Raw genomic sequence first — 18,303 nt, 5'->3', positions numbered from 1 at the left:
AAAGACACAGACAAGAATTAAAACAGCTCTAAAAACCACAATGCTTTATAATACTTCACAATGCATAAATACTAACTGTGCTTCCTGCTTAGACTAGCCAGCAGGGCGGTCTTTTATTCAGGCCTTTATAGGTCTTTGTAGGTGCATAAAGCGGTTTCATTTACTTCAGGTACGGAACAAGTGACAGGAGAGATGTATGGTAGAGTCATTCCAGTTTGGTTCAAGGCCAGGAAATTCTCCTGAGAGGGATGCTCTGCTGCTGACTGGAAGCCATGTTCAACAGATACCGCTCACATCGCATACAGATGTCTGCAGTCAGCCAGTCTGCCATGGTCCCTGCGTAACAGCACAGAGGCTGTGCTAGGCAATGGGGTTCCAAAATAACAGGTATACTGGAGTGGGAGAGGGAAAAAGAAAAAGCAGGAAAGCTGACCCAGATTTCTGTTAGAGGGTACGGTGCTCTTCCACCCTTCCCCCACACCTGATCCAACACTGCTAAGTGATTTAGCTAAATGCATGAGTTCAACAGAGCAGTCAACTCCGCTTAGGAAAGCTACTAAGCACCAGAACAGCTTCACTTAAGACACCTTCTCTCTATTGACAGTATGTCAGCCAAAGACCTAACAGATATCTGTGGTTGTTCCAAGGTTATGGCTGCATCCTTATGCTGCAGGATTTTTTTTTTTTTTTTTGCCATTCTGAAGTATGGCAGTAATGCAGTCACTCAGACCTCTTCTGCAGCACCTGCATTGTAAGACAGACCAAACCACTGCCCCACACAGTTAACTTCAGTGGCCAAAAATCAGGGGCAGTGTTCACTACTGAAGTACAAGCCTTTGAACCAGAAATTGGTGTGCCTATTTACTTTGGCTACATTAAAGAATGGTTTCAGAGATAAAAGATACCTGTTCCCCCAGTGGAATATATAACTGATTTGGAAAGACGAGAACAGATAATGCATGTTTCAAGACCTACGTATTGCACTTATACCCACAAGGTCTATCTTTTCCACCCAGAACTCTTTTTGAAATAGTTCCCTTTCTGTGGACAAAAAGGAAAGGGTGTCTGTGTGTGTGGAGGGACTGAGAAACCATTTGTGGCATTACTCTTCAATCCATTATACCTCAGACCATTAGCATAGTTTATTTCTAGGTATAAAGGGGCTACTCCTGGGTTGTAGTGACAGACTCACAGCTGTGGGGGACAAAATATAATGGGGTCTCGAAATTCTCATATAAATTTAAGCTGTCACAAGGAACCATCTATATCTGGGCTAATATAGACACTTCTGAATCTATATCAGACACCTGATAGCTAAAAAGCAAAATGGATTTCAGAGAACCTACACGTCCTCACTTTTGGTCATCTAAAATCCACAATACTTCCAGAGAACTCTAGACTAGCTAGACCAGTGGCTAAACCAGTCGTTCAGCATAACATTCAGCTGACCAGCATAATACTACATATTGTTGTCTGCATGTTTGTATATGCAAGTCTACAAGTAGCTTGTAACATCTTTCAAAGTAAAAGCAGAACATCCCTGTCCCAGCTTACCCAAAACACTCCCAGTGCTCTATTTCATGCAGCAACTCTGAGCTCTTCTGCTCTTGAGTAGCAGGGTCCTCTTCTCTGGAGAGTCTCAAAAGTTTTAAGAAGTGAAGCGGGAGATGTATACACGTTCTGAAGGGCATGGACATCTAGAATCACAACACAAGTCACCTGAGTTCTCACGGAAACACATCCTCCTCCTTACCAGGAAAATTTGCATGGCATGCAATTGATTTATTGGTGCACTTAGAAGATAGATATTAATGCAGTGAACTTCCTGACCCTTGTATAAATAGACCACAGAGTAATCCCAACCTCTTTATACAGGACGAAAGAAAGAGGAACTAGAGTTGTTTTAGCTGCATGTGACAAGAGATGTCTGGGGCACGATGGCTCCTTTTGCACTTTGTAATATTCCCTCTTCTATTTTCTTGTCAACAAGCTAGAGGGTAGATTTGAGGTATCAGTGAGGTGAAGGAAAGCTTCCTAAGACTAGGTGAGGTGCAGGGGAAATAGAAAATGAAAAAAAACCTCATATGCTGTTCTAAAGGTTAGACTTGCCTTGATGCAGCAGTCGCAGCAGACAACACTAAGAGAAAGAAGTTCCCAGTATTATCATTTGATTAAAGCTCAGCAGATACCAATATTGCAGCTAAGGGTGACTTTCCCAAGCAAGTCTTAATTTGTGATTGTGGCACAATCACTTGATGGCAAAGTGAGCAAGCTTAGAATTCCCCTATTCCGTTTGCTATCCCTCTTATTTATGCTAGTTTAGACCATCTGAAATGTGTCAACATCCATAGCTTGAAGGCTTTATCTGCCAGTGCCCATTATTTTTCACACAGCACTACCATCAGACAGTTACTCAATTCCCAGTAGTTGTTTACTTGTTGCTTGTAATCAATTCAGTGCTTCACCACTGCTTCAAATAAATTTAAGTGAGCCTTACTGAGCCTGAAGTAACTCTTTTCCTCTCCCACAAACAGAAAACCTCTGACAAATAAGTGGATACAAGTAGGTCCAACTCCATTCCCAGTCACAGGGTCTGGAATTCACTTTTCCAGTCCTCAACAGAAGATTCTGGTGAGGAGCCTCTCCTGGAATGTGCTCAAGCCCTTGACTGAAGTTAAATCCAACATTTCGAGCAAAATGCGAGAGTGATCTCTGAAAGAAATTAATCTTGCACAGTAAATTTGGTTATTGCTAGCTTAATACTAAGAGTTAAAATTGAGATACCACTTCAGAGGCAAGTTTTTCCACATCCTCTGCAGCTGTAGACACTTCAGCCTGGCTTGTGCAGTAAGGCAAAACTGAAGGGCTCAGCAACCTGTTCCTATCCAGTACTGCAACCATTTGAATACTGAGTATTGTCAGTACTGTTGTTCTACTCTTTTCTCCCTCCTCATTCAGTTCTTTTGTACCAGCTCACCTGCTGCAGAGGTAACAGCTGTAAGGCCACTTAAGAAACATCTGCTTATGGCAGCTGAAACAGATCTGTGGAAAGGAAAGTTACTTGTGAATGTCAATGGGAAATATCTTTGTACCAACACCATCTACTGCCTGCCAAAGAGCAAGCACACAAACCAGCCTTCTAAAGGCTTTAGATCCACATACAATAACAGAGGTCCAATAAAGGATAGCAAAGACACAGGAATTAAAAGCTAAAAAGGCAAAAAAAAGTCTTACTTGTAGGCCAGTGTTTTTATGATGCAGAGGTTTGGGGCAGCTGCCAGACAACAGGAGTTTAAAAAAAGGCTCTTGAGAAAACAATAGCTGTATTGTGCAAGAGTGTAACAGTAGCTAGTTAAGAGAGAGGGAAGAAGAGAGACATTCTTTGAGGTAGACTGCAGCAATCCCAAAGAGATTAAGTCAGGGCAAATTTGAATCCAATCCTGAAGCAAAAAATGAGTCATAAGGAAGCTGATGAGTCGCTTGAACTTTTTAAAAGAGAACACATTCATACACAGCTGGCAGTCAGAATTGATATTATCTTGAGAAGCAAAGCTTGAGAAAGCTAAAAAAACTTCAGCAGCAAGAACACAAAGAAGGTAAGACAGCCATTTTAGAATAGGCAGAGAGCACGCAAGTTAAAGCAGGGTCAGTAAGTAAGATGAGAAAATAAAAACATGGATTTAGTCTCAGTAGCATCAGACAGATTGTGGAAGTAGCATAGCTCCGCTAGCAGAACCCTTTGGCTCTGTCTATACTGCTAAATAAGCGAGGGCAAGAAGCTGACCCCTAAGCCAAGTAGCACGGACTTCCTCGCATCTGTGTTGCAAAGGGCTTGTACTCACAATGTCTGCTCTGGAGGCTGCAACACTCCCTCTAAAGGGGAGGCTGAGTGAATAAGCCAGCAGTTCAGCAGAGTGGACAGCCAACAGTCCTGTGCTGTGGGTCATTCCCTGTCCCCCTCATCTCCCCAGCCTTTGAGTCCACTCAGCAAGGTGGTTTGAGTCAGCACAACTCAGATGTGGGAGCCTTAGTTAAGAGCCTTTGCTTCACTGTTTATCAGTACCAAATCCCAATTACTTTGTGATTTCAGAGCTGGCCAACATTCATAGCAGTCAGCTCTCCTAGAGTAGAAATAACAGACAAGAAGTATCAAGCAAAGGCTGGGTTACTTTCCAGGCAATTAAAATAGCTTAAGCTTGATTAGAAGCTATCACTGCACAGGTATCAAAAGATTTTTTTTTACAGCTGAGGGCCAAACTCGGATCAGCTGTATCAACAGGGTAAGTTGAGGCAGAGAGCACCTCAGTAGTTCAGCTCTGAGGGCCATGAAGCCAGCCAGCTTTTGAAAAGGCAAAGACAGCACAAAGAGAAGGAAAGGAAACATACCTTTGCTCTTGGAAAGACACCATCACTATCTCGGTGGAAGAAGCCTTGCCCTTCCAGAACCATCATTGCATATCTGGTTTCAATCAGCTCAGCAATGGTTGGTGATGGCCACTTGGTAGAAAAGGGACAGTCCTAATTGAAAGACAGAAGTTAAGCATCAGAGAAAGCTGAAGGAAGCAGGTATTTGGGGAAGTCATCCTCAAAACTAGGTCCCAAAAGGCTCAGGAACATTTGTCCCCAAAACTCAATTTTGCCAATGATGGGGGCGGGTATCAGTTGGCTCTTTGACAATAGTAGCAGAGGATCTTCTACAAGGCCTTTTAGTAGTTGCTATAGTTTGCGAGCAGCTTCCTGACACCTCAATTAAGGAAACAGGTCCCTTGGTCACCACAGTAGTTAATACCATCTCCAGAGCCAGTCTCTGCGGAATTCTACCCTTTGGTACAGACGACAGCACAGATGGCACCCTGACCCCTCCTAGGTACAGGATCCCCTTCCACAGCACAACGCTCTCTCGCCTTCTCTTTCCCAAGACCCACTAGCTCCACACAAATGGCAGCTATGGTCTGGTTGTTGACCAGGAAAGACAACAGTGCTTTTATCCCCAGGTGGGGAGCCCAACCCACCTGCATCCCCCACCACACTGCTGAACAAAGAGGTCATACAGAGTTATGGTTAGTTTAGAGACTTGCTGGGGATGGGGCAGGGAGGGAAACAGAAGGAAAGGAGGCAGCAAGGACACAACACACCTTACCTTGTTGGGGCAGAACAGGGCAAGGCCATGATTCAGAAGGTTGCGTGGAAACGCACAAACCCCAGCCTTGTTCCCACAACAGTCATTCAGAGCCTGACGACTTCAGTACTGCATACATTTAGAAGTCGCTGATACTGTGCTATCTACATTTTGTCAACCACTTGTTCCCTTTACTGCAGCTTAAAGAATGCTTGTGAATGTATCAGAATCTAGAAAGAATGAGGGGAGACAGAGAAAGCAGGACAATCCCACTGCCAACTACAGTCTGCTTGAGGAAACCTTGACAGACACTTTCAAGTAATGCAGTGATATCTTTCTCTTCTTGTACGAGGAACAACTCTATATCGTACCATTCAAACTAGGAAGCCTCCACAAGGACACTACAGCATCCAATATTTTCTTAAGCTGTCTCCAAGGAGACAATAATATCCCAACTTAAGGTCAGTATACAATATGGCCTAAGATAAAAACCACAGAACTTGCTTACTGCTTGCATGAGGATCAAGGTGCAAGCTCTGCACCATTACCAGATGTATCAGACTAGGCTTGCTAGCTGACATGCTGGACTTACAAGTTCCTTGCTTTGAAGGTCTCTCTCTAAAGATTTGGACCTTCCTCTGTAAGGAGGCAGCTGCTGTTGACCAGTATTCAGGAAACCATTAGGTTTAATGTCTCCTAGTGTGGGTGCACTCATGGGAGGACATGTGCAATTTGCAGCAAGACCTGGAAAGGAAGAGATAGATTTAGGGTGCAGAAAGCCAGCTGGCAGCTTTAAATATTCACCCCAAAAGCTGAATGCTCAAGAGCTCTACACTGCCTTCTGAAGGTAGCAAGGCTTACATCTCTCCCCCTCAACCCCCACCAGCCTAGATCACAAATAGCAGAGGTTACAGTAATTTGCTTGTCAGTGGGCAGTGATAAGAATTCATTAGCACCATTTAGTTTAATGAAATCAAGTGATCCACTTTCTACTTGAACATTCAAACCACTCATTTAGCTTTTACTGTGAATTCCAGTTAGGTCTTTGGGGACATGCTATCATTGTTTTGAAGCTGCAGGAGCTATACAAGCTTCAGTCAACTGCTGAGGAATGGTCTTCTAAGGACACCTCCCCAGACTCATTAGTAACTGTTGGAGCTCCTCCTGTAAAATGTCTTCAGGTGATCAGGGAGAAAGCATACAGTGAGCCCAACCTAAGGCTTTGGGAACCCAGCAGGCCACTGACTGTACTTTGTCACCTGGTTTAGACATGCAGCTAGAAGTACACTGACCTGTGCTGTTGCAGGATACTACCGATGACCTGGTTGAGGCAAGCCAGGTGCTGGAAGGCAGCTTGGGAGTGGTTTCCTGTAGACCAGAGGACAGGATGTTCTTAAGCTACATACAAGAGACACCAAGCCTGCTTCCTCAGAAGTGCTGCTGCTAAACAAAACCCAGGATACCCAGGACTGACCAGAAACATTCAAGGCTTAGCTGGAAGCGCAGCTGAGAGAGAAATCAATGTGGTGCATTTAGCAACTTTATATTTCAAGAGGTAATAGCAAGTTAATTCCCCCCACAACCAGGAAGCTCCAACTAAGATAGTGAATTTTCAAATGTATCTGTTCTCTCTCTCACTCAAGTTCAATACAGATATACTAGTCCCAAAGTTTCATCTATTCACGAACCAACTTCACAAAATCCTCCCTATACAACATTGGAACCATTTTCTTGGCTCCAACTGACATGTAGCAACACTGGCAACAGTTCAAGAGACTGTGCCCTACTAACCCAACTCAAACCCAATGCTGTACCTCAAGAACATTGTTCGTAGCTTCTCTAGAAAAGCAGAAAACAAATTTGATTATATTAGTCTCCATATGAAGGTCCTTCTATTATAGCAGTAATACATCAACCACAGGGTTCTCAAATGCTGAGCATTCCCACAAGTAGAACAGACTTGTGCAAATACAGTGAATATTTTCTGCTTTTATTAATTCATATCTGTTTTCCTCAGTTAAGCAACTGCATTTCAGACAGAAATGTTTACAGAAAACAGATTCCTGTTTGTATGCCAGTGCATCTGTGCTAGACATGATGTGTTAGAGCTTAAGTTCTGTTCCACAGAATTTCTGAATATGCTCAGGCTAAATCCCAGAACCAAGCAGTCAAGCTTTTAATATTCAAGCCAGGAGTTAAAGAACCCAAGGACTATGTATCATGGGTTATTGCAGAATAGTGCTCCTGAAATTGCTCCACAGGCAGAAAGAGTGGGAATTCACCAGTAAAGTTGCTTCCTGAAAATAAATCATGAGGTTTTCCTTTCACAAGCTCACATACCACATCAAATGCAAATATATCAATACATCTAGCATCAAATGCCTCACTGTAAGGTAAGAGTGGGAATAGTTCTGGCCCATATTGGCCAAACTCCCATGCATATCAAAACTTCTGCAGGATCTAGTTTTAAGAGACCAGAGCAGACGTTGGTTCTATAGGCTGCAGTCGTGCCACAAAAAGAAGTGTTTAAATATGGCATGAGCTTCTGTAGAGGAAAGGACTTCAGTGAACTTAATAGTTCCACATTTGTTCACTTTTGAGAGACAAGACTGCCCACATCAGGATTTGAACTGGCTGTTCCAGGCTGTGGATGTGCAGATCTAATGCCTGAAGTACTTGTGCCTCTCCACAGTCCTTCAGTCTAAAGCCTTACCTGAACTGGTCCCAGCTGCTCTGTTGTAGCGTTGACATTTTTAAATTTGGTACTGGGATCTTGGAGAGTTAAGAAACTATTGCTTGGAGATTTCAAGGCAATGTTTGGTGTCACAAGCGTTTCTGCAGGGGAGAGGGGGAACAAAAAAAACCCCACAAAAACCACAGAGAAGATAAGATATTGTGCTGTGACAAGAAAATGACTAGTTTGATACCCACACATCAGAATCTAAGATTTGGATGGACTTTGTCCTGGCAGTTACATAATCTTTTAGTTTTATGTGATGGTGAAAATCCTGTTCTCTCACTTAGTGGACAGAAAAATCTGAACACCCCTAAAAAAAAAAAAAAGAGTAAGCTGAAACATCTTTTGAGTCTTAATAAGTCACAAACAGATATTCTAGAAAGAACTATCCTTATGCCATACCACCTCTATCAACACAGAATTTGCATTCCCACCTCTCTTGAATTATACACGCTATGGGAAAGATAAGTGGGCTTTCATTTCAAAAGCTATCCATTATTTTCAGTCAACGCTGACTTCACTTGTATGCTTGATAGGTCACTTCATAGCAGGTACCTTTGGGCCTGCTCCCATATTCCCTTGCTGGTGATGACCAAAGCTTCTGTGGTTGTTCTGTTTCTGCCATGAGCTGTTCCTGACAGCTGGCCTCCCACGGCACATGCTCTTTCAGCTTCCTCTCCAGCACCTGCAGGCAAAGCATAGCACCAGAAAGAGCCAGTGGACGAAGCGAGAAGACCACTGGTGAGAGAACTATTCCTTCAGCAACAGCATTGTTTTACAAGTGCCTCTCATTAAAGAGGGCACTGGGCCTTGCACACAAGAGACACATGAAAGAACCTTTTGATAATGCATAGGAGAATACTTTAGCAACTCTCAAATTTGAAACTGAGAACTTCAGGAGTACTTTCAGGACCAAAAAATGTTCCAAATGGAAGAAGCAGAGGAGGAAGCAGGGAGACTGATCATCTTCATCCTATGAAGATTTCACCTCCCATTTTCCTAGCCCCGTGTTTTGGCAGGAGGGCCTACCCAAAAGTTAAGTGTGGTTAATATATCCCTCTCCGAAATCCAAACCAGTAGCTAAGACATTAGTTCTATATTCCTAGAAACTGTCCTGTCTACTCCCGAATTATCTTGTTTTGCTATCATTAGATACACCACCAGGTCACCTACAGGTTTTAGACAAGGCTTCAGAACAGCTACATCAGCTTCAGGGATCTTGTGGTTTTGCTCGATGATCACCTGAAAGAGCAGAAATGATGCTTAAGCAATAGTTATTTCTCTACTCCTGGTACACCCTCCCAATCAGTGGCACAGTGAATGAGTCAAGTCAGGATTTGGGAATGGGAGAGGTGGAGAAGGCATAACAAAACTGAGTTAGGAAGTGTAGAATGATGTTTACTTACATGGGGTTTTGGTAGAGACAGATTTGCTGTGGCAAGACTAGAGGCAATCAGCAGCACTGCACAGCCCTTTGGGGCTTGCACAAGAAAGATACAGGCTTCTAGCCCCAGCAGCTCATGAACTGCTCTGAGGAAACTGGAAAACATTGTACTCAGATTTTAATGTCAGGAGTGATCCTGACAAGCACCATGGTCACATCACATTCATCAGTGAGAACTCAGCTCCAGGGAGGAGAGTAATTGAATGGGTTAACAAGACTGTAACAAGAACTGTAGCAGCAGGCAGCTGTATGCATAAGCTAGAGTCCCAGAGACTGGCTTACAGCCCTACATGAACTACAAACAATAGCAAGATAGAATTGCAGGGCAGGTATTCATGTGAAGCAGGCTGCCTCCCTCATCAGGCCCTGTGCTTGCTGCATAGGGGAGAACTGACAAAAAAAATCAAGTTGCACATGTATGTCTTTAGCTGCCTTGTTCACTCGTTCTTACTTTGAGGCTATGCCATTTGCTTTCCCTGTGTGTACAGCTTCAGAACACGTGGGAGTGCAGGTAGAAAAACGCTACAGCTTCCCACACTAGCTGTGCTTTCATTCATTTGCAAATTGGACTACTGTTTGCTAGAGAAGCTTTAAAATAGCTTTGCAGATGGGGAAATTATCATTTAAGAGCCTTCACAAAGACCTGAGCCCCGCACTCTATGCTTTCTTCTAGCATTTCTGACCACTACTCTTCAAACACTTTTGTGCTTCTCCTTGACCACAGAAAAAAATATATAATAAAAGAAAGAAAGAAAAACAAAAAGACCCAGTTCATTCTGCCACCTTGAGTTACAGTTCTGTACTGCACAGTGAATTGATAAACAGTACATTGCAAGGAACACAAGTAGTTACGATATATTGTCTCCTTTCCACTACTGTTCATTTATATATCTGTCAAGATATCATATCCGGAGAAGTGTCACAGCCTTATCTGAAGTCTGGAGCCACAGTCAAGAAAAGCGAGAGCTGGGGTTTTATAAAGGTGCATGGTTTAGCTGAGGGTTTTAAACCCCCTGCACTCTAGCAGCACCAACAAGGAGAAAAAAAGGATGATGTTTAGTGCGGTATGCAAAGTTTTCACTTTTTAAAATATCACTCTTTATTACAAGTAGAGTTGTGTCTCATCTTCTGCCAAGATGTCTGTTTGCAAAGCAGGCCAATGCCACAAAACCGTATGCCAGTGTTTCAGATCTGCTCATCATTCCCAGCTCAAGCTGCAGCAAGCAAACAGCATCACAAGCCTTTAGAGGCACCCCAGATATTTTTGTATCTGGTCACTTTCACCAACTGTACATGTTGCTGGAAGCCCCCACCACTTGAGTCAGCACAGCAGCTGCCCCTGGAAGGGGCTCAGCTTTTTTTACCCTGACAAAACTCCTGCAGTAGCTTGTGTACACTGCCTAGAGGCCTCTACCTGAGGCAGAGCAAAGGACTTGCTCAAAAGTGCTTTTGCACTTGCACACATCCCACAACATCCAGGAAGGTGAGGAAACTAGCAAGAGATGCCAGGCACAGCTCAGCTCAAGGAGCCTGAGCAGACAGATGTGTCCAAGGTGGAAAGCATAAGCAGGCAAGGGACTGTTTCATGAAACTGTTGTGTGCAAGGCATCATAATTGCTCCAGGGAAGGGAGTGGTTGACCCCTGGAGGGGGAAAAAGTTTACCATCCAGCTTCATGAAAACGTTGCTGTCCGTGAATTAAAACGTTACTGGGAATGAAGCACTTGGGTGGACAAACAGGGTGATCTAATGTTGAGCTGCAGCTGAGAGGGAGACACAGACACTTCTGGACTTGGAAGTACCTTTGAGAAAGACAGGCTTTTGGAGAAGACATCTCAACAAAAGTTGCTTAGAAATGCAGTGGAACAGGTGGTTTCAGAGTTGTCCATTGATTCTAGTCACTCACCTTCCGAAGCGTGTACCTCTTGTGCTGAATATCATCCAAAAGTAATTCATAGGGAGAGCGGACACTTTCTTTTGGAGGCATGTGATGCTGTGGTCGCTCAGTGGCCTTGCGCAGCCTCACACCATTCTGCAGTTCCTGGATGACACTGGGCCACAAGGATGCCTAGGAGAAACCGGTGAGGGCCAAGTCAACCGCTGGATAAAATGCACAGAGCAGCATTCCCTTCCTCCATGTAATACGGCACACTTAGCAATTGAACATATTCAGAAACACTAAAGCATGTCCTTAACTCCCCCTTCAACTCACTTGCAGATCAGGGCACGGTACCGGAACAGAGAATTGCTTCTCTTTGCAGAAATTAATTTATAACAAGGGATCTGGGAGCTGGCTCACCAGGTTCATTCCCAAATTTTGTCATTAACTTTATGAATATACTTTAGCAAAACACATCTGCTGCTGCCAGGTAGCTAGACCCATTTTCTTGAATACCTACTTCCTGCAAATGCTCCAGGTGCCAGAGTTTTTTCATATTATTGGACCCTAGGAAACACTAGAAATGAAATCCCAAATCTTATCATTAAAATCCTCTGAACTTTCAGAAACCAAGGGCTGAGGGGCCCACAGACAAAAGAGGAAGGCAAGGAGAAAGGGATCTCACACTGTAACCATCACAGCAGTGTATGTTACCAGTTTCAGCCTGGAGACACAAGCTGATAACTCTGACATCTGCTCATCCTGTTCCTGTATTAATATCTGAGGATGCTCAGACATGCAGTATAACCCAACAAAAGTTAAAGACAGAAAAAAAAATAATCAACTCAATATCATGTTTAGACAACACTGTAATGGAAGTGCAAAGTCAACCACTTATCTGGATCCCAAAGGCAAATTGAGTAAGAACAAGCGATTGTATTATAAACAGAGAAAGGGAAGCAAAACATTTTAGAAAACTGCCTCAGAACAAAGCTTCTGACTTAGACTTCTTTTCCTTTTCCACTTACAGTATGAAGCATCTTCTCTTAACTTATCCCTTCAGATATTTTGGTATAATATCAGAAGAGTCTTAGGCAAGCTCTGACTGATGGCTGTCTTCAAGGAGATGGATTTTTTTGTTGGGTTGTTTTAGTGTGTCTTTGGTAGAGTCATACCTCAATTCCAGAAAACCAGAACTCTCAGAGAATGAGCATATACTAGCCTTATCTCCTAGGCTATATTTATTGTATAGGAGAACACACAAAAGTCTCTGGGCAAAGTGGTTAGTATTAGAGACCTTGGAAATAGCTTATCCTGAGCCATTTGCACTTTCTAAAATTGTATTTCAGATGGTGACAGAGCTTAACTGAAAGATATGACCTGAAGAGAGACTTCTGTACTGTAACATTGACGCATTACTTTCAGGACAAGAATTGCCTTCAGCTGGCCATTTCAGAGCAACTTGTACACCCAAAACATTTTTCCGGTGTAGGCGACATCATTATCACTCATACTTTTCTCTCCCTACTGACTGGATCACTGCAATTATTCTACTTGGGCAATCCCATGTATTGTCAAACTCCAGATAAACTTCCCACACCTGTGCAACACAATGCAAGATGCCACAACACTCCAAAACCAGTGAATTCAGTTCAACAGTAAGACAGCTGTGTTCCTAAGAGGTCTCACTTCAAGGTAAAGATTGTCTTGTGACATGTACAGATAAGGTCTGCTGAAACTGTACAACCCTGCACACCATCAGGCTGTGATCTCTGTTTCAGATGGCCTGTTTTGGAGCAATCAATGTGAAAAAGTATGGTCCACAGAGAGACTAGCTGCTTGGCACTGCTCAAGGCATCAGCTCTAATCTGTCGGATCCCAGTGAAGTTGGCAGCCTGCTTATTTTAAGCTCAAGAGTTTGTCAGAGCAATGCAATCAACTGGTTCTTAGGGACTTGGAAACTAGAGGCAGAGGATTTGCAACAGACATCCTGCTTTTGGAATTCATGTCTCCTGAAGGAACAGGGGCCAAATACACTGGCCTTCAGGCCACACGGCAAAGCCCATGTATTTATTCATGTATTCCCTGCAGAAAAGAGCTATAGCAGTTGATGAGCTTGTGGTTTGAGATAGCCTGCCAGTTTATTTTAATAGATCACAAAATTGAAAATATGCCCAAACACACATTTCACAAACATTTTCATACGAATAGTTTGAGCATGCTTCAAAGTAAGTGCTATTTAGACAAAGGGAGCGAGTCCACAAGTCTCTCGGGGCTTGCCGTTTGTCTCCACAGACTCCAGACTACAGCGCATTTGTTTATGCTGGGCAGAGCTCCAGCCAGAAGAGCTATTTGTTTCTGATCAAGCCCTGACTGTGTAGGGCCTTGAAAAGAACAGAATAAGTTGCTTTCTCTGCCCCAAACACACAGTCCGAGATCTACAGAAGGACACACTGGAAGGACAAGAAAGGCAGTGAGAAGATGGTAGGAGCTACATCTCCAACCTCACCCTCCATCACCTCTTTTGTTTGAGCTGCTGGAGCTGCACAACCACAAAGATGGACAGAGCTACTGGCCTTCAGTCCCCTCCAGCCCTGACCCAGCACAGACCCCACATAAGAGTGAACTTGTCCACCCCAGTACTACCGCCAACAGAAGAGTTTTCTGGGAGTTTTCAGCCCAGCTACAAGAAAGGAACAGATTGCTTTTGGCAGGTGTGAGTTCCTGCCAAGAGCTGGAGGTTTGGGGCTCATTTGCAGGAAGAAACAGCCTGAATAACTACTTGTGGACACTTATTCCAAAGACTGCCTCCAACTTCATTTTTAGAAGTGGTTTAAGTTGAACCACAAAGACACTCTTTGTGTAGAATAAATGTCCACATAAGGTTAACACATGAAGTAGTTTAACTTCAAGTTCACTCCCCAGCTTGCTTTACAGACCAGTCTTTAACTACTTAAGCTCTTGAACAACCTAAGAAGTTTTGTTTGTGTTCAAGCTGTACTTTTCATAGAGGAGTCAATGGAAAGCCTCAGAGAGCCAAGGTAGACAAAAAACCCCAAGCACCCATAATGAAGGAATTAAATCTCTCACCCAATGTTTTTCCTCCTTCTGAAGGGGATTTTCCACCAAATCTTCCACATCCATTTTTCTCAGACTCTGAGAAGCAAGCACACAAGGTCATTACCTTGCACTGTTCAGTGATTTCACATCTATCTAGTATAAATTACTGATGTTAATCTGAAAAGCACAGATGCTCCAAACACCCAAACCTTCAAAAGGTACTAATATGGTGCAGACAGTTGCTTTCACATCGTGAAAACAGACCTTCAGCTAGGTACTCCATTTCTAGTGCAACGGGAAGGTTACTTTAGAACCAAGTGAGTGGGTGAAGGCAGAAGGAATAACAGCTAAGGGGTGATCCCAAATGTACCTCTTTGGAGGTCTGGATAATGGTCACAAGCTTCTGAAGTTCCATATATTCAGTAAACAGACTACTACAGGTCACTTCGTAATGGTTGGTAGCCTCAGAAGGCCTGGACGAGTGCTCCTCGCAGGCCTGAAAGAAGTGCAGCTATTTAAGAGATCTTGAAATAAAAAAATATGGTAGGACAGAATAAAGCAGGATTCAGTTTTCTCAATCCATGGTTAAAAAACATCTTCCTCACAGCCCCTTTCTATCTTTTTTGTTTTTCTGTTGCAGATGCATAGGAACAAAGAAGCAAAATGTCCAGTCTTATACGTACAAGAATGTAAGTAGCTGTGTAATTTCTCTCTCTCATTCTCCATAAGGTGTGCTCTGGAGAATACCTGGAAGAGGAAGTCTCCAGTGCAGACAAAGCACAACAAAATGCAGCAGGTAGAGTCCCTTTTCCTGTTCTTTTCCCCTGCCCTGATCAGACTAAGGGATGGGAAGCTCCTCATACCTTTCAATTATGGCTGAGAGGAAAATATTTGTTTTAGTTGAGACATTCAATTCCCAACTCTTGCAGAAACTGAGTACTATGGACAAGTGACTTTTTTGAATATCCATAGTCTTCTAGGTATCCAATTTGGAGACTATGTACAGAAGGACTTTGTAGGCACAGCTGTGTCAGAGCCATGCTCAGTCTTCCTTCTTAATTCTTTCTCATAGTCACTTGTGCACACCTAAGATGGTTTTGCCTTTTCCCTCTGATGGGAAAGCCACGTGCTCCCTCTATGTCTTCCAATAAGATACCCAAATTTTTCCTGGAAATGGTCTTGCCCCTTGGTTCACAACATTGTTCCATCTAAAGCTGCTATATTTACTAAGTAGGAAGAAGGAAACCTTGATAACATCCTGCAGGGTGACTGCTGGTTTCATTGCCTCATCGTCCAGTTTCAACATAAGGCACAGCAATTTCTCCAAGGGATCACTCAGTTCTCGCTCCACTTGGCTGTCGATTCCCCAGTCCAGGGCTTCATAGATCACCACTCCCAAGAACTCCAGCAGCTGCAGACAGAGACCAAGGAAGCAGTGCAGCACAAAGTGTTGTGGAGAACTTCACAGTTGTCACTTCCCAGCCACGCATGTACCCTCCACTGCCCCTTAGGGCTGAGCACATATCTCAGGATGAGAAGGGCCCAAAAGGCAGCCAGATGCTCATCGCATAGCCTGAGATACTCCCTAAACAAGCTGTTTCAAGATTTTTAAATGGCACCTAGCCATTAATCTAGCACCTCTAAGTTCTCTATTATTAAGATAAAAAGACTGTGGGCTACTTCTCAGTAGGCAGCGTCTGTACACGTTATTTCCCAGCCCCATTGTCTTACTGGAGTTCGGTCCTAAGATTTTGTTTCACTTTACAGATTGCAGAGGACAGAGTCACTCTCACAGGGAACAGCAAATTTAAGCACCTTAATAATTTCCAAAGACATCCTTATCTCCTTACCTGGCCTTCTACTACAGTAGGATTATATCTGCACGTGTACGAAGGTGAAGACACAGGCTTACCTTGTCCTCTGACTGCTGAATGCTGCCAACATCTGAAAGGGGAAAAAAAGAGGGGATGGAGAGAAAGACAAGTGCATAGGCATTGATAAACAGCTTTTAGAATCCCTCTCGAGAGATAAACAGGAAGAATTCTTGTTAATAAAGAAACAAACCCCTCTGACTAAGGTCAGTCCCGCCTGGGGAAAGTAGGCCTATATTTGGGTACTCCTGGAAAGCAACACAGAATACTCTTATTATGAGCATTAGCCCCAAATTAACTGCTGCTGGATACTTTTTTTGTTTGCTAATAGGTATCTAACCACAAGGAAGTCACTGGATCTTTGTTTTTATTCTTTATTACCCGCTCTTGTCCCTGAAGGGTCGGCCTAGCACTGCCTTCTGCAGCAGTGCAACTAAGCAGTGCCTAAGACAAAGCTTGTTGCCACTTGCTGACTACATGTAGTGACAAAAAAGGGAAACTGTCAATCATAGATATGTCATGAGAGTTGCTGTAACAAAGGAACCATACGTTGGAAGATGAACAGAGCAGGGCATATAATAACATCTCAGACTATTTATTTCAAATCACATAAGTGGTAACAAACTTTCATCCCAGCTATTCCCTAGAAACAAATGACTCTCTAGAGCATTATTAGAAAAATTAATAGGCCGCACATTTGCATTACCACTCATCTGCAGTCTTTTGCAATGAAGTATAGGCAGCAGCATAGCCTCGTGACAACACACAGAGAGAGGAGAGGTAAAAAAAAATAAAAAAGGCAGGAAAAAGAATATCTGCCCACTTTGTCCCCACATTTCAGCCTGGAATAGGAACAGCCCTTGGCATGCACAGCTACCTACGCTCTTACCAGACTTGTGGTACACCTTGAAGGAAGCAGTACCATCAGCATGGATAAAGATGCTTCCAGGACCCTTTATGAACACAGAATGGAGTGGTGGGTGCAGCCCCATAGCCAGCTGCTCCATTTTACGGCAACACTGAAAGCAGATAGCCCAGGCTTGCTCCTCGCTTATAGGATGTTCAAAGCACCTCAGAATCTCGGCTAGAGAGACCTTTGTGATTCTCTGCTCACACCGTGGAGACTCCATTTTCACCTTTGCTTCTCATCACCACTCTTAGCCTAGGAAGCTGAACACCCTCCTTCCCAGGGCAGGCGAGTGCTCATAGCAGCCTTTTATCAGTTCTGCCTCCTGGTTTGCTCTCGTGCCTCTCTTCCCTACAGGTGTGATTATTAATGCCAATTTTGCTCTGTCTTTTTAAAGGGACGCCACTTTAATCTGTATTTGTGTAAGACTCCTTGAAAGAAAACAGAGATGATAATTGTGTACAAAATTCATTCTCAATTTAACTCTGTTGTTTCTAACGAATTCTAGCAAATATTTTAATGGCAATACCGATGTTGGCAGGTAAGAAAAGAGCACATTCAACTTCAGGCAGAGAGGGACAGAGGCAGGAAATAACGTCTTATACTCAGGGGAGAAGAACTCAGGGAAGACCACAAAAATTCAATCCATTTGATGGAAAACCATTCTGGGAGCACCAATACAACAATCAACTCCATCGGGCACCTGCACCCACCACAGGCCCCGCTCCTGCCTGGCCTCGACCCTTTGGCCCTGCCACAGCCCATCCCAGCAGCTGGGGCTGGGAGGCAGGCAGGCACCCAGGGCACGGGCTGCAAAGCCCCTCCTTGTCCAAAATGCCGATTCTCGCCACTGGTGTGAAGTTACCCGGCTTTTACTGCACTCTGGGGGCCGTGCATCTGCGATGACAGGGACAGCCGCATGGCTGGTGACGGGGCCGTCCCCTGAAGAACGCAGGGGACTTCTGGCTCTGAACAGCCCAGGCTCCCGAGGCAGGCACTGAAGAATTGCGAGGTTTTAGAAGTGTTGAATAACACCCATAATTTATATTTCTTTCCCTTCTCACTTATGACATTTTGGGAACGCAGCCTGTCAGAGTCAGGCCCTGGGCCTTGGAGCTGCATCCAGGCTGGGGTGCCTTGGTGTCACCAGATGATGGAGTGGGTGCCCACAGCCAGCACACCCCACACGGCCGGGGGACTCACGGCTGCCCCACGGCCTTCACCCAGCCCCGGGCATCGGCCTGGCCACGCCGCTTGCCCGGGACACTGAGCGGGCCTTTCCCGCTC

At 44.0% G+C, this 18,303-nt stretch overlaps 1 protein-coding gene across 1 annotated transcript; it reads right to left on the bottom strand.

Moving 5' to 3' along the window:
- Nucleotides 1-147: 147 nt before the first annotated feature.
- On the bottom strand, nucleotides 148-16,233 carry LOC134509002 (protein spire homolog 1-like). Its single transcript, XM_063321397.1, is given in 16 exon segments — nucleotides 148-392; nucleotides 1,555-1,697; nucleotides 2,110-2,137; nucleotides 2,978-3,042; nucleotides 4,387-4,518; nucleotides 5,712-5,863; nucleotides 6,412-6,487; nucleotides 7,833-7,954; nucleotides 8,412-8,541; nucleotides 9,030-9,098; nucleotides 11,206-11,367; nucleotides 14,269-14,334; nucleotides 14,609-14,734; nucleotides 15,485-15,649; nucleotides 16,151-16,198; nucleotides 16,201-16,233. Coding segments are annotated over 16 exon segments (1,689 nt in total). The 3' UTR covers nucleotides 148-220.
- Between the last annotated feature and the right edge of the window lie 2,070 nt (nucleotides 16,234-18,303).

The sequence above is a fragment of the Chroicocephalus ridibundus genome, chromosome 1 (assembly GCF_963924245.1).
Source record: "Chroicocephalus ridibundus chromosome 1, bChrRid1.1, whole genome shotgun sequence".
NCBI classification, from domain to species: Eukaryota; Metazoa; Chordata; class Aves; order Charadriiformes; family Laridae; genus Chroicocephalus; species Chroicocephalus ridibundus.
Note: the sequence above shows the minus strand (reverse complement) of the source record. Positions and strands in the feature narration are given on the sequence as shown.